Source organism: Mercurialis annua, linkage group LG1-X (genome assembly GCF_937616625.2).
Source record: "Mercurialis annua linkage group LG1-X, ddMerAnnu1.2, whole genome shotgun sequence".
NCBI lineage: Eukaryota > Viridiplantae > Streptophyta > Magnoliopsida > Malpighiales > Euphorbiaceae > Mercurialis > Mercurialis annua.
In genome coordinates, this window is record NC_065570.1 from 71,775,507 (window position 1) to 71,800,663 (window position 25,157).

At 38.4% G+C, this 25,157-nt stretch overlaps 3 protein-coding genes across 3 annotated transcripts; 1 reads left to right on the top strand and 2 right to left on the bottom strand.

The window, feature by feature from the left end:
* The first annotated feature begins 13,254 nt into the window (after nt 1-13,254).
* LOC126666272 (probable strigolactone esterase DAD2) lies at nt 13,255-14,509 on the top strand. Its single transcript, XM_050359281.2, has 2 exons — nt 13,255-13,728; nt 13,810-14,509. Exons 1-2 carry the CDS (start codon nt 13,358-13,360, stop codon nt 14,237-14,239), a joined length of 801 nt encoding a protein of 266 aa, XP_050215238.1. The 5' UTR covers nt 13,255-13,357; the 3' UTR covers nt 14,240-14,509.
* Nucleotides 14,510-20,346: 5,837 nt separating this feature from the next.
* On the bottom strand, nt 20,347-22,397 carry LOC126665779 (U-box domain-containing protein 4-like). The gene is made up of 2 exons (XM_050358686.2): nt 21,244-22,397; nt 20,347-20,585 (listed from the first exon to the last, which is right to left on the bottom strand). Exons 1-2 carry the CDS (start codon nt 22,222-22,224, stop codon nt 20,508-20,510), a joined length of 1,059 nt encoding a protein of 352 aa, XP_050214643.1. The 5' UTR covers nt 22,225-22,397; the 3' UTR covers nt 20,347-20,507.
* Nucleotides 22,398-23,499: 1,102 nt separating this feature from the next.
* Nucleotides 23,500-24,661, bottom strand: LOC126672652 (uncharacterized). Its single transcript, XM_050366608.2, has 2 exons — nt 24,279-24,661; nt 23,500-24,187 (listed from the first exon to the last, which is right to left on the bottom strand). Exon 2 carries the CDS (start codon nt 24,146-24,148, stop codon nt 23,519-23,521), a length of 630 nt encoding a protein of 209 aa, XP_050222565.2. The 5' UTR covers nt 24,149-24,187; nt 24,279-24,661; the 3' UTR covers nt 23,500-23,518.
* Between the last annotated feature and the right edge of the window lie 496 nt (nt 24,662-25,157).

Sequence of the window (25,157 nt, forward strand, 5' to 3'; positions counted from 1 at the left end):
CTAAAATTTTAAAGCTTTTAACTATGTCTGAACCGAAACTGTTGATCAAACCAAATAAATTGAACTGACTAAAATTAACTAAAAAAATTTAACTGAACTTAAGTGAAGTAGGTCAGTTATCATCTAATGAATGGAAAAACTCGATATAATAAAGTCTTAATATCATCTAAATTTTCATTTGGGTCTCAGTGGCAATATAAATACAGTGGTTGATGCCATTATGGAATTAGCAGTTGATTAATTAATTAATATTCTGCCTGTATCTGTCCTCGCCAGTTCAGCAGTCTCAATCTGACGAAGACAAGATGAAGAATCCATATAAGTAGAAGATGCCAATTTACAAGTAAGGAAAAAATGAAATGAAAAAACAAAAAAGAGTATAGACAAAGATAAGCTGAACGAGTCACCAAACCAAGTTTATATAGTACGGTGGCTACGGTCAGACCGTAACCATTAACATAAGTACACTACTCTCTCTCTTCGTGTCGTTTTAAGACAATCTGCCTATAGCTGGTTGGGGGGGCCAAAGCTCTATTCATCCTCAGCTTTCCAAATTTTTGTCTTTTTATATCCTCATTTGTACGGTGGATCTCATTGGATATGATATGAAACCTACAATGCTAAACTGAGACTGCCTACATGACAAAATAAAGTTGGATTCTTGCTGGTTTGATGCTTGCCTCCTCTCGCACCTTCTTGGCCCACTTATTTCTATTAATGAGCACAACTCACTTTTAACTATTTTGATCAACTAGAATAGTATTTTTAATTTTTAGATTAATTGGTGATAATATTTGATGGATAAAGGACTAGAACAAGGGACAAGACTCGCTACAACGGCCCTGAATATGGACCCAGAGACTGATCTATTCAGGTCCCTGACCCAGTACGCAGCTATAACAGCTGAAGATATCAAGATAACACCGAAATCCTTTAAGATCAGGGATAGAGGCGAATCTCAAAGAGATAACTGAGACAAATAGAGAAACAATCCTATTACGATACAAAGACTATGCAATATATATATAGACGAAGCCTAAGCCAGGTAACTCATATATTCACTTCTCATCATTACTTTCACTGATACCTCACCAGAGACTGACTTAGGCATCGGAGGGTGTTCGAGCCAACACCGGCTCGAATCCTTCTAACCTGTTGATCTTAGCAGGTGGGAGCTCAGCGACAATAGTGACAAAGACGATCATCAAAACCATCATTTGGCGCCGTCTGTAGGAAACGACATTCGTTTCTAATATAAGTTTTAATCTTGGTTTTGAAGACGGAATGGAGGGAAGAGAAGAACCACCACCGCCGGGAGTGGTCGTGACAACAACAGGCTTACCAGCAAGCAGTGGTCTGATCATTCCACCCCTGACACCCGAAGGAGGAATCAGAATTAGCGTTCCGATCTCCAGTGGGACCATACCAGCAACCACGGGGGTCGCGTACGACATCACACCACCACCCATGATGAGAAACGTTCAGGGCATACACCCACTGAGGAACACAACCTCGCCGTGGGGATATTATACTCCGCAATACCAGCCACCTATGACCTATCAGCAACAGGCAGGAGGATGGTATCCAGGTTACTATCCGTGGAGTCAACCTAACCAACCAGGGTATCCGCGACCCGTCCAGCCTATTCCTTTCCCGTCTCTGGACACAGAAGGGACAGTGACGTCAGCGGCGCAGATACCCCCATACGTACCCCAGGGGGTGCCTATGCCACCCCTCTATCATGAGGCAGTAATGAAGAGCATCAATGACTTCCAAGACCACCTGATAGGACTAGCAAGAGATCAGGAGAAATTCGCAGAAAAGCAAAACCAGGGAGTTGACGTAGGGACCAGACGTGGAAAGGACCCCCCAGTCACCAAGGAAAAAGAAAGAGGAAGCGCACCGAGAAGAGGACAATCGGAGCCCATACTACAAAAGGAGAAGGAGCAGCTAGACAAGGGACCAGGAGCAGTCCCGCTCCTGGGAGATAAGACGGCCCAGGAGAAGGTCGCAGAAGCAGCGGTGCGGAATAGCGGTCGAATTCATGTAATCGAAGACGACAAATCAAAAGGAACCAAGATGCCAGGGAAGCACAGCAAAGACGCAGAAAGCCATTCATCCAACAAGAGGAGGGGAGCGGACGAAAGGAGCAACATTGACGAGAAAATTAAGAACGCCATGAAGAAATATCAGAAAGAAGGCAAGGGAGCAGAGGAAGAGCGAGAGGACGAAGATTCCCCACTTAACTCAGAGATACAGTCGGTAAGGTTCCCTTCGAGGTTTAAACTACCAACTTTTGAGCCCTTTGATGGAACAGGAGATCCGAAAAGCCACATCTCAAAATTCAAAACGATCATGATGCTACAAGATGTGACTGATCCCATGCTCTGTAGAGTGTTCCCTGCGACGTTAAAAGCATCGGCGCAAAAATGGTACTCGTGTCTTAAGGCAGGGTCAATAAGTTCCTTCTCCGACTTAGCATCGGCATTCAAAGCAAGGTTCAGGACAAATATCCCCATGCAGAAGAGTTCCAGCGACTTGAGGAAGTGCAAGCAAGGAGAGCAGGAGACCCTCAAAAATTTCGTAGAAAGATTCAACAAGGAAGCAGTGCAAATCGAAAACTTGAACCATGACACAGCCATCGAGGCAATGAAGATGGGAACAAAGTTTGAAGAACTCCGTGACAAGATCCTGATGAAAAAGCCAACCACCTTTCAAGACTTAATGCTGATCGCTCATAAATATGTGGAACTAGACGAAGCCAGACGAACCCTCACGAAACAACATGAGCACACCAAGCAGGATAGTTCCAGATATCGAGGGAAGAAGGAGGAAGAACGGCCACGGACTCAGCGATATGGCACAGGGCACAGACCCTACGACTTCACCCCGTTGAATAAAGCCCCAGTGTACATACTCAGCTGGATGAAACAGAATCGAGTGATGTTCAACACACCCCGGAAGATGGACCCGGACATCCAGAGAGACAAGAGCAAATACTGTCGCTTCCATGAGGGCTATGGCCACGACACGGACAGATGTTGGGACCTCAAAAGAGAAATAGAGCAGCTAATCCAGTCTGGACTCTTGAAGAAGTTTGTCAACGACAGACCAGGAGACAAAAGAAAAGGGGAGTTAACAGAAAAGGAGGAACAAAACAAGAAGCAGAAAGAGGTCGCAGGCGTAGTAAACGTGATAGAAGGAGGAGAGCCCTACAGCAATAATCAAAAAAAGAAAAGAAACAGAAGAGGGTCGGCCACAGTATTCACAATTGAAAGAGAAGTAATCCCATAGATATCGTTCGGACTAGACGATGGACATCACGTGAAGGGACCACACAATGACGCGTTGGTGATAGAAGCCATAATCAGGAATCACCTAGTAAAACGGATACTGGTAGATGAAGGCAGTTCCGTGAACTTATTAACCTTGGAGGCATTCAAAGAGATGAAAGGCTCAACAACAGACCTGCGGAAGTCCTCAGTCCCACTAGTAGGCCTGGGAGGAGCACCAATACGTCCAGAAGGGACAGTAAGTTTATATGTAGAATTGGGAAATAGAAGTGAAGGGCCAGTCAAAAAGATGCATGCTCAGTTTAATGTGGTAGACCTTCCACTGGCCTACAACAGCATACTGGGCAGACCATTCTTGTACCAGACAGGAGCAGTAACTAGCATCAGGCTGCTAACCCTGAAAATGCCAACACCATCTGGGATAGTAGTGGTCAGAGGAGACCAGGAGATGGCCAAGGAATGCTGCTTGGTAACAACAAAGGAAGATGAAAGTTTGACTATTGAGGCGTTCCCAGGAGACGCAGTAGAAGAGGAGGAGTCACAAGGAGCAGAACCAGTAGGCGTCATGAAAGAGCTTCACCTAACTGAGACCAAGATGGTCAAAGTAGGCACAGAAGTACCGGAAAAGGTAGCACATGAAATAACAGAGATACTGAAAAAGAACGTGGAATCTTTCGCTACTGAACCAACGGAGATCGTGGGAATCAATCCCAAAGTAGCGTCACACAAACTGAACGTGATCCCAGGCAGTGTACCCAAAGTCCAGAAGAAGAGGAGGTTCACTGAGGAGAGGCAGAAGATAATCGCAGACGAAGTAAACATTTTGGAGGCAGCAGATTTTATCCGCGAAGTTTTCTACCCTGAATGGGTGGCAAACGTCGTCCTAGTAAAGAAGGCAAACGGGAAGTACAGGATGTGTGTCGATTTCACAGACTTGAACAAGGCCTGCCCAAAGGACAGCTATCCGCTCCCCAACATAGACCAGTTAGTGGACTCAACAGCTTGTTATCTCCTATATAGCTTCGTAGACGCAGCGCAGGGGTATCATCAAATACCGATGGAGGAGAAGGATCAAGAGAAAACATCATTCGTCACAGACCAAGGGACATACTGTTACAAAGTCATGCCGTTTGGATTAAAGAACGCAGGAGCCACCTATCAACGTCTGGTCAACTTCATGTTCCAAGACCAGCTGGGGAGGAATGTAAAAGCCTACGTGGACGACATAATTGTGAAGAGCCTAACAGCAGAGGAACACGCCCAAGACTTAGAAGAAACCTTCAAAGTCCTGAACAAGTTCGGAATGAAACTCAACCCGGCAAAATGTGCTTTCGGTGTTAAAGCAGGAAAATTCCTAGGCTATCTGATCAGCCAACGAGGAATAAAAGCAAACCCAGAAAAGATCCAAGCAGTAATAGATATGAAGGCCCCCCCAGAGTGTGAGGGACGTACAGAAGTTGAATGGCAGAGTCACGGCACTGGGACGTTTCATTTCTTCCTCAGCCAAAAAATGCCTGCCGTTTTTCAAACAACTCCGGAACATGAAAAAATTCAAATGGGATGAAGACTGTCAAGTCGCATTCGAAGAATTAAAGGCATTCTTGACCAACCCGCCCCTACTGAGTAGGCCCGTAGCCGGGGAGAACCTGTACCTGTACTTATCGGTAGGGAGAGAGACCATCGCCTCAGTACTAGTACGGGAGGAAGAGGAGGAGCAGTGGCCGATATACTATATAAGCAGAACGCTAAAAGGGGCAGAGCTCAATTACCCAACCATAGACAAACTTGCACTTGTCGTCGTCGTAACCACCAAAAAGCTCAAGCCGTATTTCCAAGGACACACAGTCATAGTGCGCACAAACCAGCCTTTGAGGAAAGCATTGCACCGACCTGAGACTTCAGGACGATTGGTCAGTTGGTCAGTACAACTAGGAGAGCACGACATCAGGTACGAGCCAAGGACAACTTTGAAAGCCCAGGCACTTGCGGACTTCGTGGCAGAGATGACAGAGAAACCATGTGACTCAGCAACCGAGGAGTTGACATGGAACCTATTCGTAGACGGAGCCTCCAGTGACCAAGGAGCAGGAGCAGGTGTAGTCCTATTAGGACCTCACAAAATCGCAATTGAGTATGCAGTACACCTAAGCTTCAAGGCTACCAACAATGTGGCAGGTACAAATATGTTTTATTCATTTCTCAGACAAATATTTCTGCCATATGCTAACAATGTAGCAGAATATGAGGCCCTCTTAACAGGACTCGAAATCGCGACTGAAGTAAAGGCAAAAAGCTAAAAATCCATAGTGATTCCCAACTAGTCACTAGCCAGGTGCTGGGACAATTCCAAACCAAGGACCAAAACATGGCGAAATACATGGCAAGAGCAAAGGAACAACTCAAGAAGATCGAAAAAAACGGAGGACAGTGGGAAATCATACCCATCCCCAGATAAGAGAACACTAGAGCAGACGCAATAGCCAAGGCAGCCGCAGTGAAAAGCCAGCTATATGTATCACTCCAAATGAAGGAGGAGCGGTTAACACCAACGGTAGAGGAGCAGCAGGTGTTACCAGTCGCAGTCCTAGATCCATGGATGCAACCCATAGTGGCATATTTAGCGGACAGAGTCCTACCTGAAGGACGTACCGAAGCGGCTAAGCTAGTTCGAATTTCCTCCGTCTATTCACTAATAGAAGGAGCACTGTACCGGACCTCAGCCACACACCCATGGTCTAAGTGCATATCACTAGAAGAAGGAAGCTACGTCCTTCGGGAAATCCATGAAGGAGAATGCGGAGCTCACGAGGGCGCAGTAACCTTATACAGAAAAGCGATGTTACAGGGATTTTATTGGCCCACGATGAAAAAAGACGCTGAAGAAATGGTCAAGAAGTGCGATAAATGCCAGAGATTTGGGTCGCTCATCAGAACCCCAGCCGCTCACCAGTCAACTATTGGAAGCCCTTGGCCCTTCATGATCTGGGGAGTAGACATACTGGGACCTTTTGTCCCAGCGAGAGGACAAGTAAAGTTTATAGTAGTCGCAGTCGACCATTTCACCAAGTGGATAGAGGTACAACCCATGAGCACCATAACAAGTAAGAAAATCCAGAAGTGGTTATCAAACGAAGTCATGAGCAGGTATTTGGTATTTTTCATTTTTTCCTTTAAGTCAAAAGCAAAACAGAACCACACATTAACATGTCACAGGTTCGGCACTCCACATGCCCTAGTCACAGACAACGGGAAGCAATTCGACTGCGCCAGCTTCAGAGATTTTTGCGCTGAGCTAGGAATTCTCTTAAAATTCTCCTCAGTGGCTCACCCGCAAACCAACGGACTAACAGAGGTCACCAACCGCACCATCCTTTCTGGAATAAAGAAGAGGCTAGGAGACTTAAAAGGGAGATGGGTTGATGAGCTTTATCATGTGGTCTGGGCCTATCGAACTACCCCCAGAAAAGCAACAGGGGAAACCCCATTTCGCCTCACATATGGCACCGAAGCCGTTCTCCCAGTAGAACTTGGAATGCCAACCTTACGAGTCCAGGTCTTAGACGAAGATCGCAATGAGGAGTCCCTAAGGCTTTGCCTGGACCTCCTCGAAGAGAGAAGACAGCAGGTAGCAATCCGAGCTGAGGCATATCGCAGACAGATGACCAAGTATCACAACGCCCGAGTCAAAGAAAGAAAATTCGAAGAAGGAGACTTAGTCCTGAAAAAGGCAGAAATTGGAAGAGGAGCCGCCGGAGTCGGAAAGTTAGAGGCCAACTGGGACGGTCCATATCGCGTAGTAGCAGTAGTCGGCAAGGGCGCATACAAAATAGCTCACCTAGATGGGACTCCATTACCTCGCACTTGGAATGTTGAAAATCTGAAGCTATACCTTCAGTAAAAGATGTAACCACCATTCATTAATAAAGTTACTTCTTTTCTTCTCACTTTATTTAAATTTATTCATTTATGTCAGCCATATAAGTATAACCAGTAGTAGGACGAAGACACAGGACGTAGCCACACATGTATATAAAAAAAAAAAAAAGAGAGAGAGGAACGCAATCGAAGTATATGACACAACAAGACGACTCTGCAACCAGTCGCCAACACTTGAAATACGAAAATACAAATTGTTCAGTTAACCAAAAGAAGGGAGTCTACTATAAAGACTCCCCAACTACGTAAAAAAGCTACCTAACAAGTAGCAAGAAAAACGAAACGGCCAAACACACGGCCTATACATCTTCCTCTGGCAGGGTCGCTCCCTCCTTTGGACCAACCGCATCTCCTACGGGAAGCAAAATGTCAATTGGGTCCACGTCACCCAGCCCTTGGTCTGAGGCACTAACTTCAGCTTCAGGGGTCAACTCAGTAGAGGGCACAATCACCTCAGTCCCAGCAAGAATTTCAGAAGAAGGCGTCACTTCCTTCTTCTCAGCACCCGTGACATTCTCCTCGGACCCAATCGCATCAATAGCCCCATCATTAACTGCATCCGACGAAAGAATAGGAGAAACACTACGCCCGGCTTTCTTCGCAGCCACCTTGGCCGCAACACGCTGACCCAGCGCGCGGAGATCAATGGACAGAAACTTACTTATATCATACTCTGGGTAATCTGCACGAACAATCTTAATAACGGTAGAGCAGAAATCAGTCAAACACCCACTTACGTACACATTAGCATCCTGTTTGCTACTTCTCTGCTCCTGCAACAACTTGTCATTGGAGAGCCTCAATTCCATCAGAGCATTCTCACGATCAGAGACCTTTTTCTCCATAATTTTCAGGCGATCAGCAGCCGTCTGACTCAGCTTGGATAACCTGACCTTCTCCGCAGCCGCAGTAGCCCGAAGGGAAGCCATTTCCTTTTCATGCTTGTGGCTCAAGGACACCATCTCATCCCGGTGACGACGCATCAAAGCATTCCCTTGCAAAAGCTAACAGAACACGAAACAAATAAACAAAAACAGAAGAAAAGAAGAAAGAAAAGACAATGAGGGGAGCATTATTTCAAACCTGAAGTAAAGCGATGTCAACCCGGTCGCAGGCATCATTCTCCGAGAGATTGGTCCAGGACTCCATATCCTGAGGGAATTGGACAAACTGCGAGAAAAGAGACGCAATACCAGGAGAGGTCACAGTCACACTGTCCACGTTTCGCTCCAACCACTCCCTGGGACTGGGGCAAGCATCTAGGTTCATTTTCAGTCGCTTGGCAGAGCCCTGTTTGGCTTTGTCACGACCATCACGGTTCTTTTTAGCAGAAGGGGCAGCCAAGGTAGCATCCATGTTTTTCTCCAACTTCACCACAGGCTTAGGAGGGAGAGAAGTAGACGCTGGAACAACACCAGTAATCACAGGGACATCTTCATCAAAGGACAATTTCAACGAATCCAGATAGTTCTCACCCATATCTACAGCTGCCGAAAAACAAACAAATCAAAAGACGAATAAACATCAAGTAGAAGGAAATAAAATAAATTGAAGCATACCATAAGAGGCAGTCAGATCTACATAAGATCCAGTAGGAGAATTATGGCAAGATTGAGATAGGGTACCCTCACTCTCTAAAGGACCCTCAGTCACAGCACGAAGGGGCAACTCAAGATGAGGAAACTCTCGCAGAAGGTATTTATCTACTAGATCACAACAATCGTACATACAACTTTTGGCATCATCAATAAGAGAATCTACTACCTCCAACTCAGTAGCAGATAGGGGAGAGAAAGCCAACGAGGCTGCATCATCAACCCACTCGGTAGGAAAATCAACAAACGCTTCATCATGACTGACAACGAAAAAGGACCGCTGCCAGCGTTTAGTGATCTTAGGAAGACCTTCAACTACCCTCTTACCCCTATGGGCAACTAAACGAACGTAAAACTCATTGTTGCGACGAGACACGAAGAACAGTTGGCTAAGGAGACCTAGAGAAGGGACTAAGCCCCGTTCGTGAGACAACTCAACGAAGCAACAAAGGGTCCTAATGGCGTTAGGGTGGATTTGAACCAGAGGAACTTGATAGTCCACAATAAAGGCTTTGATCAGAGGATCCAAAGGAAAACGCAAGCCACAACGCAATTGCTCTTTATAAACAATAACCTTGCCGTCACCGACGAAGGTGTTAGCAGCAACTCGAGAACCGCAGACAGAAAGAGAATAGCTAAGTGGAATACCATACTCTTCACGGAATTCAGCCAAAATCTCTTTATCAACATTGGAAGTAAAAGTATCAAGAGAATTTCTATACTCTACAGCCGTACCAGAGGAAGGAAGAGAGACAGAAGACCTAGTCCGAGGCATTGAATCAATTACACTACTGATAAAGCAGATGAAAGAGATTTACCTGATAAAAGGAGGAAGAAAACACCCAAAGATTGAAGGAAATGAAGCCGAAGCAAGAGCAGATCAGAGGAGGAAGAAGGAGCAGTTAAAAGAAAAAAAAGGAAATTTGAAAAAAGCATTTAAAGAAGCAACTAGAGAACCGTTAAGCGGTTACCTGCGTGAAACGTGGCGACAGGCGGAAGTCCAGGGGATTTCAAATGATTACAAATTTTGAAATTTTAAAAATTAAACCAGCTCCATAAGCGCCCAAGTAAAAACAACGGGCTGGGCCTAGGTAATTTTTTCTAAAGCAAGCACGCTGACAACCAAGCCCGACAAAGTAACGGCCCCAATAAGCAGACGCACAAACAAGCATAAATACTTGGTCAAACTGTTTTTCGGGAGGGGCTAATGATGGATAAAGGACTAGAACAAGGGACAAGACTCGCTACAACGGCCCTGAATATGGACCCAGAGACTGATCTATTCAGGTCCCTGACCCAGTACGCAGCTATAACAGCTGAAGATATCAAGATAACACCGAAATCCCTTAAGATCAGGGATAGAGGCGAATCTCAAAGAGATAACTGAGACAAATAGAGAAACAATCCTATTACGATACAAAGACTATGCAATATATATATAGACGAAGCCTAAGCCAGGTAACTCATATATTCACTTCTCATCATTACTTTCACTGATACCTCACCAGAGACTGACTTAGGCATCGGAGGGTGTTCGAGCCAACACCGGCTCGAATCCTTCTAACCTGTTGATCTTAGCAGGTGGGAGCTCAGCGACAATAGTGACAAAGACGATCATCAAAACCATCAATATTTGATCATTTTAATTTCTAAATTTAATTATATTATATAAGTTTGTCCTTAATTGACCCTAAAATGAAAAATATTGTCCTTAATTAATTAAAATAGTCAAAAGTGAGTTATTTACTCCTGAGTCACAAGTTCAGAAACCACATTAATTTTTTACTCTTAATTTGAATTTATAAAATTAATTATAAATTTTAAAATATTTTACAATTTTAATAAGAAACAAATTAGCAATTTTTATACTTTAAAATAACCTTCAATAAAAAGTATTAATGTGTGAGATAAAACTGAATTGTGGCGATATATAATTTGAAATTCATATTATATGTTTTATTGAAAAATGTATTTTAACTTATAAAAAATTAAGAATTTATATGTTAAATTAACAAAATTAAAAATTAATGTTAAAATTACAACATATGCTGAAATTTCTAGGTTATTCTATATTTTATTCATTGGATATCTAATGAGTAGTTTATTGTTCTACATTATCCGTAAAAATAATAATACTCCACTATATTAAAATTTCAAAATTACAAAAAAAATTCATAGATGAGTGGATGTTAGAATTTAAAAATTTCATAAAATTTTACGAAATGATATAAAGTTTAATACTACTAGTACTAATTACGAAACTGCAATAATGAGGATGGAAAGATGAAGGAGTTTTAATTTGAAGTAATTAAGTTAGCAAAAAGAGCAGTACTCCACTATATATCCAAATCCAAAGCAGCTAGATATGCATACAGCTTTGATCTGATAAGAAGAAGAGTAGAGTGGAGGAGTCAATTAGAATGAGCTGGATGCGGCAACAAGAAAAAGATGGACCATTTACATATGAATTTGAATATGAATATGAATCCAGTATATCTTTTTGCTTATTGAATCTGATTCCTGCAGTATGTGACCCTACTTCTATTTCTGCTACATTTTTTATTAAATACCATATATAGAGATTCTATATAAATGGGATATATTCACCCACCGATACTTTCTTTTTATTTGGTAATTTGAAAAATATTGTCCTCGATTAATCCAAAAGTTGAAAGTATTATCTTTAATTGATCAAAATAGTTGAAACTGAATTATTTAATCATGAATCATAAGTTTTGAGAGCGGGTTTACCATTTCATTCACAATATTTAACTATTTAAGTGAAAATCAAATTAATTTTTGTTCTTTTCTTCTCTTGTGCCGAACAATTAAACCGTTTCAAATAGTTAACCTATTTAATGGTTAATTATTTTAAATTTTAAATTTATAAAACAAATTATTATGGACAGATGCACAAATTAGCTTATAGCAAGATGAGACTAAGTATGCACACCTCACTAATTAAATGTTGATTAATGAGAAACACATCAAATGATGAAATATATTCCATTTCTTATATTACTGATCAAGATATTATATCTTTTATTTCTGTAAAAGGATGGGTTCAGGGGTGGGCAAAAAATCCGGTCAACCGATTAACCGAACCGAAACCGCAAAATTCAACCAAAAATTGTGATTAACCGGTTCTAGAGTTTAGGTTTAGATTTTGATTTTTGATTTTTATGGTTAATGGTTTAGGTTTAGGTTTAGGTTTTGGAATTTTATAAACCGCGGTTAACCGGTTTATAAATAAAATATATTTTTATAAATTGAATATATATACATAGATACGTTTTTAACTATTCAAATAAAAACCATTTTAGAATCTAAACATATAAAAATTCTAAACACAAAAATATATTTAAAAAATATTTTATTTTAAGAATATATTTTTATTTTAGGAGAACATATATATATATATATATATAAAGAACTTTATTTTTTAAAATAAAATATTTACCTAATTCAAATAGAAATATATAAAATTTATATTTTATTAATTAAATAGAATAGAAATTAAAGTTTAATTATTAGACTATATTTAAATTTTTATCTATAAATGTTATCCTTTTTATATCTAGTTTTTTTAATGGTTACATGGTTAAAAACCGCAAAACCGTTTTAAATGGTTAACCGTTTAAAATTTTAGGTTTAAATGTTTAATTTTAAAAACCATACTATTATAGACCGGTTTACAACTTACCCTCGTAGACCGGTTAACCGGTCCATGCCCACCCCTAGTTCATATATATATATATATATATATATATATATATATATATATATATATTTTGACATGATAAGGCCATCACTATCGAGATGTCACCCAAAGTTGCCCTATTCGTAAAGTTATCCAAATTTTGTTATTCACAAGTCCATGAATCAAATACGTGTATCGCAATTTTGCATCTGATTATCAACTATTTTTAATATTTTTTTTAATTTAGATTTATAATTTTAAAAATAATTTTTTTAAATTGATATTGATGTTGCTTGAATCTGACTTAATTGCTGTTTTTTTTTAAATTTTTTCATCAAAGATAAACTATATTAAAATAAAACTAAAGTACATTGGATTAACTAAATGTCAAAAATAATAATTAAAAATATCAAATTGAACTTAATATTTGATCTATACAAATATAACTAAAAGAAATAACTCAAAAATCATATGAGAAAATTTTAACTGTGCAAGATAAATTAAAAAAATCTCGTGCGCTCTTTTCACTAGTAGAAAAATATAGTGTAGGAAATAGCATAATGTAGAAAATTCCCTCAAAGGTTTTGATAAAATTAGATAAATAATGAATTTTATCAAAAGAAGGAGAATTAATAAACTTTAAAAAAGTCAAGAATGTGGCTGTTAATAATTTCGTTTAATATATCAGTTGCTCTCTGTCATACACTACTGTAAACAAATACTATAAATAAGACAGTCACCCATATGACTCTCACAGACAGAAAGAAAATCTAACTCACACACGTACGTACACCTACCCACCTAATTTCATTTATCTTTCTTCAACCATACACATGGGAACCACCATTTTAGAAGCCCTGAACGTCCGAGTAGTTGGTTCCGGCGACAAAATTGTTGTTTTCGCCCATGGAGTCGGCACTGATCAATCAGCCTGGCAGCGCATTCTTCCATTTTTTACTCAAAACTACCGAATTATCCTCTATGACCTTGTTTGTGCCGGCAGCGTCAACCCCGATTACTTTGATTTTCGAAGATACACCACTCTCGACGCTTATGTCGACGACTTGCTCAACATTCTCGACGCTCTTCGGGTGAATCGTTGCGCTTACGTCGGACACTCTGTTTCGGCTACGATCGGTATTTTGGCTTCCATTAGACGCCCTGAACTCTTCTCTAAACTCATCCTCATCGGCGCTTCTCCCAGGTAACATTTCAACACTGATTCTTGACTCGGTCTGTATTAATTGTTGACTCGGTCATGTAATAGATTGATTTATTGTATCAGATTCTTGAATGATAAGGATTACCATGGAGGATTCGAGCGACCGGATATAGAGAATGTTTTCTCAGCAATGGAGGCCAATTATGAAGCGTGGGTCAACGGTTTTGCCCCGCTAGCTGTTGGGGCGGATGTGCCGGCGGCGGTCAGAGAATTCAGCCGGACGCTTTTTAACATGAGGCCAGATATTACGTTGTTCGTGTCTAGAACAGTTTTCAACAGTGATTTAAGAGGTTTACTAGGGTTAGTCAAGGTGCCGTGTTGTATAATTCAGACAGCTAAGGATATGTCCGTGCCGGCATCTGTGGCGGAGTATTTGAAAAGCCATTTGGGTGGCCGGAACACGGTGGAGATATTGAGAACAGAGGGTCATTTGCCGCATTTGAGTGCTCCGGCGCTGTTGGCTCAAGTTCTTCGGCGGGCCCTTTCAAGATAGAAACAAGACGAGAAAAATGTGTTTGAGGGGTTTGTTTTGGCGTCAACGGGGCTAAGTTAGGAGTTTAGCTTAGCAAAAGTGGGGTCCAAGAAAAAGATAATGTAATTTAATAAGAGTGGAGATGTTGACACCTGGAGAATAATTTGTGGACATTAGCCCTTTATACTTGGGATTAATTTTGTGCATGATGTTTGTTTAAGGATAAGGCTGGCCACGTGATAATCACGTGGTTTTGTGGTCCCTTTTGTTATAGTACTTCTAATTTCCTTATTTTCCCTCTTTGTTTGTATTTTCCATGTGTTTTTTTTCACAACAAGACATATGATATGCTGTTCATGTTGTACTTGGATTGCACTCTATGTTTTATCCTTTTCATCGATTACAAGGATTGTTTTATTACAAATTAGATCATAGATTACAGGCAAAATAAGGAATTAGCATTTTAATTTGTTAAAAGTGTATCAAACTTTATATAGTGTTTACTGACTGAATAGTGGACTAAACCAGAATGGATATCACTTCTCATAATATAGTTTGCTAATTCAGAATTTATACTATATGTTACTTATTTCATCAATGTGCCGATAATTTAAAAAAAATGGGGATCATGCTTTTACTTATTTTGGAATGTCGCTAAGAAAAATAAAAATCTAAAACACTTGCTTCATGCTATTCTAAAAACTGACGGAAAAACGCATGGTTTTTGCCTCAAGTTATTTTTAGAAACACTAATAAAATCCGGTTCGCTAACTCTACCACACATACAAAATTTTAACATAATGTTCATTACTGACCTAATAATAATTGAATCCCAAGCAAGTTAGGCGATCGCCTTCTATTGATCAATCAAGCTCGCCTATAGTCGGGACAAGGTGTACTAGAGAAAGCCACCATCATTAATACGCTACGCGTGAATGACGGGACATCATGGCCGCTATTCGATTAGCAAGGTTTTAGTTACAATAGCTCATCACTAGATCGGTCAACTGCTCATGATGGAGGCCTGGTAATACCTCTTAATGCAATGCTAAACTATTCAATCTTCAAAACGTTGTATTATGGCCACTCACTCCAACAAAAATGTTGAATGTGGGTACTTATGAATCTACAACTAGATTATTATCTCACATGAGAACTGTAAATAACAAACAACGGCAATAGTGAAAGGTTAATGTAATTGCAAATACCAAAAACTAAGTCTTTATTTTATTTATCTTTTCTCAATTTAAAAATATATAATTTTACTATTGGATTAGTATTCTGATAATTTGGGTCTTTTCATTTTGTTACTGTGCAAGAGATCGCCTATCAGAGGCTTTAAAAAATGAGAGTTAACACGCTTATTGAAGGATCTCTAAGTTTAAACTCATATCAAAATTAAAAATTTAAACTTCTACTATGATAAAAAAAATATATATATTTGAAAAATGGTTTTTCCATTTAAAAAATTGTCCTTTAAGTGATTGTGGATACTTGTAAAGGAGAGAGGATCTGTAAAATTACTTAACCTAACCCATGAAAAATGCATAAATACCAATCAAAATATCTTGTTCTCACTTTCTATTTTATCATTATGTTTCGATTTATTTTTTGCTTGTATTTTGGGTTGTTATTAGTATTTAGATCAAAATTGTATAATAATATATTAATTTTATTATATAACTTTTCAATTTTAATTTAAACCTCATCAATAAATTCTATCCTTGAAAAAAAAAATAGGCCTAATGGTAAAAAAATCCAAATCTTTACGACATGTTGTAATTATTCCAAACTTTTTAATTTTTGCAATAATATCCAAATTACATTTTTTGTAGCAATAATAGTCAAGTTGATGGCTAACCTTGTTGTTTTCAAATAAAATATTAGGCTATTATTATATTTTGATGTATAATAATATAGTAAAAATTCTAAAAATGGTAAAAAATAAAAAAAAAATCACATAAAAAGTGCAATTCGGATTTTATTGCAATAAAATAATGCAATTTGGATATTATTGTAAAAATTAAAAGGTTTTAATATAATTGCAATAAGTCGTAAAAGTTTGGATTTTTTTTGCCATTAAGCCAAAAAAATATCATATGATTGGTCTACGCTATGCATTTTTACCTTTAGATAAGCATTTCAGCAGCAACAAGGGTTGACAAAAAAGGACAAACCAATAATAATTTAGATGAGCCAAGGACTCAAGATGTGCTATAACAACGGATAAATTTTTAGGTGAATTTAGTTCACCACGTAGAATTATAAACCATCCATTTATCGTGTGACACGTGTAAACAATAAATATATTAACCAATCAATAAATATCACATTAATTTTTTATATTTTAATATGAATTAATATGATATTTATTGATTGGTTATTACATTTATTGTTGCCACATGTCACACGGTAAATGGATGGTTCATAAACCTACGTGGTGAACTAGCTTCATGCAAGTATTTCTCATAACAACGGCAATGACAGTTATACGGGCAATGACAATCATCATCTGTCAAAGAAATAGAATTTATTTGTAGTGTTGGGTGAGGGATGGGGGCTTCTCCATCAATTCTAAAGAAATCTATCCATTAATTCACCGTCAAATTCATGAGCTAATTGAAAAGCATAATTCCTTTGAATAAGATAACGTTAACAAAGAAGAAGTTGGAAGAGAAAAATTATTTGAGTGTGTATAAAATTAAATTCTGATATGAAATATGGATAAGAAGAAAAAGAAGAAACAGAAGAAGAAAAAGAAGGAAAGAGAGAAGATTTATCAGAGAGGAAAAATAGAAAGGGAAGTTAAATATTGTGCCACATATAAGGCTGTGATTAAGTATGTATTTTGTGTAAAAAATTACCGTTTTTAGATTTTTATTGCAAATGTCAATTTAGCATCTAATGAAAATAATTAGTACACTTAGCATTTGTGAAAAGAATTAGCGTGTTTTGTATTTTTGTGTAAATTTTCCAAGAAAATAAGCTCAATCTTTGTAATGGAACTTAAGTTACGGTTTTTCTCATTTAAAATAGCCCAATAAGGAAATCGACAGTCTTTTAGTACCCATTGGAGCCTCTGAACAGCTCATATTAGGCCATAAGCCCAAAAATGTGCTTCATCATTCATCAATGTAAACGATAAAAATGTTTAATTATTAATTTGCTCTATTAATTAATATTTTTACTAATTAATATAAAATTTAATTTTTTTTATAATTTTAATTATAATTTAATTAAAAAAATAATTAATGCAAGAAATAAAAGTTACACGGTCAAGATTAATAGATAAATTAATAAGAACAAATTCTTATTATACTTCCTATATTCGTCATAATTAACTGTGTTGTTCCTCTTATTTAAAAAAATCAGCCAGTACGGATTTTTTATATATATTTTAGTTATTTTTATCATTTTAATGTTAATCAAGCAAATTAAAAGGACTTAATTTATAGAATTAAACTTCAGTTTAGTTTTTAATTTTTTATCAGCATATATATAAATTATGTTTATAAAAATTTCATGAATTAATTTTTTTTTTTAATATTTTAAGTGAATGGAAAAACAACTATAGTGTATGTGGACTCATAACTCACACATGCTTATTAGCTTTATAATGTTTTAATTATTATATTGTACAATTTTGATTTAATTATGAGTAGTTGTCATGTCCATAGTTTGATACAAGTATAGCTATCTGGTGGCGAAACTCTAATTTTTTTTCTTTCTTCTTAACTTAAATTCCACTTTATGATATCTAAGTATGCTCCACTCAAGTAATCGTCATTACAATAGTTGAAATTGACTAATATGTCCAAGGAAAAAGAAGAATAAATCAAACAAACAAAACATACTACTATAAATAAAAACTCAGATAGACCCAGTCAACTTTAAGTTATAATAAAAGATTGCAAATTGCAAAAGTTGATACAACAATCCACCCAATAATTGCCTCCAGTCTTTGGTCTCTATTACCGTATCTATACCAGTTCATGAATCGGGTTTGGGCAGATTCTGATCGCATTTAGTCGAACTTGTTTATTTTAAATATAGTTTAAGTCTGATTTGAAATTTATATTTAGCATCTAAATCTAATTTCTGTACGAAGATTTATGAAGATTTATGGATTTTTTCTATAAAAAATAAGTGCATAAATTAGAGTCGAGCAATCGGGGAATTGGGCGGATGCTCGGGCCAATGAGCAACTCTATTATCATGTAATAGATAATGAAATATGTATTTCTAATTCCAAAAACTTGTGACAATTAGTAAAAACGACAGTGTTTTAGCATTGCATAAATTTCGTATTATATTCTTTCTTATGTATTTCAGTTGATGTGTCAATGTCCGCAAGACAAATTAAATTGATGCTTACCTAACCGACATTTTTTGGAGTAGATTAAATTGGATTATTTAGGATGTTGCATGATGATAGTTTGGCGCGTATTATTTTGAAATTTCTTGAGAAATTGTTGATCAATCACGCTCAAATGCTCAATAATAGCTATCCATATAAATGTTATACATGTTAATTAATAGTTTGGAGATACATTGGCATAACAAAAAGTGGTGTCAATATATATTAATTTCAAATAAATTATTATCTATATGAGTCGAGCAGAATTGACAATAGGCGATTTTTTTACAATAGAGATTCAATATGTAATACAAACCTAGTTAAAAAAAATTCAAATTTATAAGTGTAAAAGAATTTGACTTTATGCGAGTTATTCAAAATTAGTTCGAAAAACGTGTATTGGAGCAAAAATTATTCGAGTTTAATCCCGAACCGAGATTATATATTAAATTGAGAGATTCATGAGACTCATGAATTTAAATAAAAAAATTCATATAAAATGACAATTTTAATGTTTCTATCATATTGATTTTTTTATGTTAATAGATTTAAGTTTATATATTTCTAATTGGTTGAAGATATTTTAAATGTATTAATTATGATAATTTTTTAATAATTTTTGTTGTTCTTTATTGAGCTCGAATTTAATCAAGCCGAGATCAAATAATTTAAATAGCATTTGTGTTCAAGTTAAAAAAATAATTTTTTTTATCTAAACTTAAAGTTTTAAATAATTCGAGCTCGAGGTTGGCATATATAACTTAAGCTCGACTCGATCAACTTATTTACACCCTTATCGGTCGGTTCGGTTGGAATTTTTTTGGTTTTCTGACTTTTGGTTTGAAAAATTTCCAAACAAACGAACCGAACTTTTAATTTGAAAAAAAAAAAAACGAACCGTACCGAATCGAAAATTTTGGTTCGGTTAAAACTGAATTTGATTACTTTGGGGTTTTGTGGTGTTTCATTAATAACAATAAATATTAGCTCATTAGTCGGTTTTAAATAAGGATAATATAAAAAAAATTAATTTTAAGTTTTGCTATATAATAGAAGTGAACAAGAGTTTTTAGACAAAAAGTTTAGGGAAAGTAGATAACTCTATTGAGATGGGGGAAATATATCAGTACGTAATTTTTTCTTTTTATATATTTGAATTAAAAAATTAAATTTATCAATTGAAAAATTAAGTCTATCAATTAAAAAAAATTAGATTTATCAAAAAATTTGTATTTTAGTTTGATGGTGTACATATGTAGCATATTGGATGTTTTTTTTTTTTGACGATAGCATATTGGATGTTAAATTACCTTATGCATATCAGCTTGACAAAGAAGTGAGGATTTCTGAGGGGCCTAAATATTTGGAATCGTCTTTATCAGCATAGCAGTCATGAAGCGCAATAGCGGGGAAGGGAACAAGATTTGAAGAAAATATATCTTCTCTATGCTAAAATATTATTCTAATCATCAACAAAAAAGGGACCCAGTTAAGAATGACCGGTCCAATAAGAAAGGCTGACCACGTGGCAAACAAAAGGAAGAAAATATGGCTATTAGTATTTTTTTGAACCGAAGTGGCTCATCACGACTTTTTTCGGCACCTCGTTTTTAAGGGTCCTAATAATAGGCTAATAAACTAGTACCTCGTGAATAATTTTAAATTTACTAGTAAGACGTTAAGTAATATCTACCGTTGAACTTCAAATTTCTTAAGAAGATGGAAAAAATAAAGTGAAAAGGACCAAGCCATTATTAAAAGCAAACAAAGGTGTCATACCAAACTTAAACCATTTAAATAAAATTTACAAGCTCCGTTGCAAAGATATTTACAAGTTTGTTCTCTTTTTCTTCTTTACTAAAAAAAAAAGGTATATGAACAGTTTGTATGTATGATTACACATGGGCATGTGGTAGAGCAGGTGACACCAATTCATGCTGACACATTTGATGTTCTGGCAGCGGCGTTACCGGATCTTGGTTGCCGTAGAATATCTATCAGTGCCTCCGCCTGTCCACATATCACCACACACAAAAACGACATCAATTATAAGCCCACGCTCTTCCGTTTCCATAATAATCATAATTGAACTTCAAAGGGTTTTCAACTTTAGAACAAACAACTAAAATAATTGACAAAGTAAATTAATAATTTTTATTTTAAAAAAGGTTCTTTTTCATAACCTTTCATTGGCTAGGACTTAGTGGTGTATACAAATTAGTATTCCATGCTTATTTAATGAGTCATGACCTCAATTTAATTGGAAAGGGACGTGTTTAGCCCTCCACTTTACACATGGCAATTATCTATTAAAATTGAAAATAGACAAAATTGCTGAACATGAATTTGTGGTTGATTTCAAAGATATATTACTTCATTTATCTTCGTAAATTCTATAAAATTAAAGTTAATTCAATCGCATTCAATAATCTAATTTGTTAATTATTTTTGTATACGTATACAGACAACGTGAACAAACTTTATATAATGTAAAATTTATTTGTGAAAAAAGGTTAAATACCGACGTGGCCAATCAAATACTATAATCTAAAGTCTAAAGTATTAAAAAAAAAGAGGGAACAAAAAAAGGACTGATTTTCAAAACATAAAAGCCATGTCAGCAACCATTAAACGAACCGTTTTCTAGCGACCGGAAGGGGAAGCTTACCTTTTGTTTGGCGCGATTTGTGCCGGACTGAGACAGAGCAATCAAAGGAGGAATGGCGCCTTCTCGAGCCACCAAAGCGCGATGCATCAGATTATCTTCGCAAATCTGTAACAAAATCGCCACCGCAATCTCCTTTTGCCTTTGAGAGCCAACCTCAATTATCTCCACCAATACCGGAATCCCACCCTCCTCAACCAGCGCCGCCTTCGCCTCCGTAACTGATACTAACACACTCAAAACAAACCCCGACTTATCCACCATATTTGATCCGAAATCTGCCATCAATTCCACCAGCGGCTTCATGATATCAGCTTGGACGGCTCTGATTTTATTTTCTTTTACAGAGCACAAGGAATATAAAGCTGTTGCTGCATCTTTTTTCGCGCGCAATCCTCCGGTTTCAAGTAAGGCTACTAGAAGTGGAATTGCTCCTGACCGTCCGATTGCGATTTTGTTTTCTTCGACTTGAGACAGACGTAACAAAGCACATGCTGCGTTTTCTTTGGCAGTGGGTGTACCTGTTTTTAAAGCCTTAACTAAAGGCGTAATCGCTCCCGAAGAAGCAATCACTCCTTTATTCTCATCGCATAAAGATAAATTCAAAATCGCAGTAACGCCGTATTCTTGAAGCTGAGAATCCGACGAAGAAATTAAAGAAATCAGCGGCTTAATCGCGCCGGCTTTAGCAATTTTGAGACGATTTTCCGGTTTGTTTTTGGCGAGGAGTCTAATTTCCATAGCAGCTTGTTTTTGCTCATCAATAGAAGAGGACTCGAGATCGAGCACAAGCTGGCGAATGAAAGCGTCCGAATTCTCTGCCGCACAGGCTAGTAATAACCGCCGGCTCTCCGACGACGTCGTAGGGAACTCTCCGGATCTGTCGCTGTTACAGTCACTAAAAGCAGAGGAATCATCGTTGACACTCGTCCCGCTAAAGCTCCTCCCCATGTAACTGAAATCTACTCGATTCTCGGTCTCCATAAATGATCAGTGCATCCAAATAAGAATCGGGTGAGAAAATTCGGGTTTGGAGCGGCGGTGGGGCGTGAGATTTGGGAGAGAAGAATAAGTTAAGTTAGTTAATAAAGTGAGTGGGTTTGTTTGTTTCGTAAGGTTGGGTTCTTGAGATATAAAGAGAGAGAGAGAGGGTGAAGAGAACACCTGGACAAGAAAGCGTGGATCTATTGGGTAATGGGCCGACACGTGCAAGTATTGACCTTACCAAAATCCTAGTCGGGTGTGAGCACGTGCGAATTGTTTCTTTTAACGCGTGCATGGAAGGTTCGCTATTCGATGAAATAGCTTTTTCGACGCTGTGTATAATTAAGAAACAAGGCAACCTTTTCCTCTGCTTCTTTGGCCTTCAAATGTTGATTTCGGATCTTTTTAAATATTTTATTATTTCTTTTTTAAACTAAAGGTAGACCTGCCCCGGTTTGAATACCGCCGGTTTCATTTCGGAACTTTGCGGTTCAATAAAAAGTTGAGCCGCCCAGTTTCAATTTATAGTCTTAGTTCTGATCGATTCTGAATATTAAATGAATTAAAAATATTCATTTTAATTTTAAAATGGAAATGGAAATCACCACTCTTTCTTTTAATCTTAAAGTTTGTAATAAATTAATAAGTTTAAGTGTTTACTTTCTTTTGTGGCCTGAATTACAGGGGTTTTTGATATTTGGGTGCCTCAAAGGCACCCAAAATTCTAAATCAGTGCCTCTTTCGGAATTAATTCCGAAAGAGTGCCTGCTCCCACCCGTTCCGCATTCTAGGAATGCGGAACAGGTGGTGTTCCGCATTCCTAGAATGCGGAACGGGTGGGCAGCTGATTAACTTTTGTTAATCAGCTGCTTAAGCACGTTCCGCATTCTAGGAATGCGGAACGTGCTTCCCCAATGATTGGGGAGACAGATTTGTCTCCCCAATCATTGGGGCTGCAATGATTGGGCACTAAATGCCCAATCATTGCAGAATTTTAATTTAAAAAAAAATACCATTTTAATATACACTATAAACTAAAAACAATTTAAAATAATAACGATATATTAATAATCGATTTAAATGCTTGTTTGATTTAACTGCTGATTTTAGCAAACATTTATAAAAAAAATTAAAAAATTGACGATTTAAATATTTATTTTATTTAATTAATAATTTTAACAGACGCTTATAAAAAAAATAACAATTTTCACAAACGATTATAATATGTTGAATATAGTAAACATACAACATATACTAAAATACAAAGATCGATAAATAAAGAAAAATATGAAATCTAATCCTCATATCTACGAGTCCTCGGTCTCTGTACCCTCAAACCGTGAGTCTCTCGTCGGTGCCGCGAGCTGTCTGTGATCGAGTGAAACTGTCTGGGTACCGGAGGACTCTCGCCGCTATCGGAGGCGTCCTCGTCCTGAGCTGAATGCTGAACGTCTGCTGTTGGTGGTGCAGTACCGGTCTCCTCCTGTGTGGGCGGTAGAAGTCTAAAAGATGGAGGTGTGAGATCCGGTCGTGATAAAAGCTCCTCGTACGCCTCTGAACCGATCTCCGGACCGAATAACCATGACTCTGACAGTGTAAAATGTAGCTGTGATGGATCCTGGGCCTGGTGAGAAGAAGATGGCCGCGAATGTGACGTCGACGGCTGCTCATCCGAAGGCATCGTGGGACGGTAACACTGATCGAAAGACGTGAACGGTTGAGCATCTGTATATGGCGCTGGACGGTAATACTGATCTGATGCAGCAAACGGCGGTGGTGTGGTCTGCTGAAACGGAGACGCCGGTGGTGTGGTCTGCCGGAACTGAGACGCCGGTGGTGTGGCCTGCTGGAACTGAGACGCCGGTGGTGTGCCCAGAGAAGTGGTATATGCTGTCTGTCCGTACGACGGCTCAAAAAACGGCATCGACGAAGGCGGGACCTGATACGATGATACCTGGGGTCCCTGAAATACAAAGTTAAAAACGCAACATTTAAAATATATATTTAACTACGAGTTAAAAAAGCAATAAATTAAATTAGAAATGACATGAAACCTGTGGGAAATAGGTCTGATGTCACGGAGGCTGTGATGCTGAAGTGGAAGTGGAACCGTAGTACTGAGTCGGGCCATAATACTCCCCCCGTCTGTCTGTAGTGGCTGTAGGATCGAAGTGGAAGTAGACCGGTGGGGGGATAGGGTCTGCCGGGCGCTCGCGAGGCGGGGCGGCTCTAGGCTGCCGTCTACGCGCTCCCCTGATGTGAGCCAGATCGATGGTCAGGGGAGGAAGAGGAGGTAGTACGTAAGCCGGAACTGCTGGCTCTGGTGGGGGCAGTGTGACGTCACGGCGCTCCTCTCCGTAAGCTAATTGAGAACTGCGTGCAGCAGTCCCAATCCTAGACGCACGCGCCTCTCTCTGAAGGGCGATCATCTCGAAAGTGTCGCACTGTTTACATCAAAGAAACAAATTGTCAGTGTATACAATAATAAGAGAAATTTAATAATAAAATAAATACGTACACTCTGTCCGGCCGCTGCGCCCTCATGGGTAATCCAACGCCGGCTGCGGCTCCGAAACCACTCCATATACGCTGAATGGTAGTGAGGTGGTCGCTGGAGCTGGTAACCCTGAACAACGTAAGCCGCTCTGTTGTTCCAAATCTGAATGTAATCTGAGAGCAGTTCATCGAAGTTGTAGTTCCCCTGATACTGGATGTTATGAAGGCGCCGATCTTGCATAGCAGGCAGGGGAATGGGCTGCTGTAAGCCGAACTGCTGCAGAACCCTATCCGGCTGGTGCCACTCCACGATGTGATAGTAGATCATTGGCACTCGGGCACGCCAGATATGTCGCCCTGTTAGGTACATCTGTGGGATGGACTGGAGAACGTCGTCGGAGTATGGCTGCCAAACGATCTGCGCACGTAAATTAGAA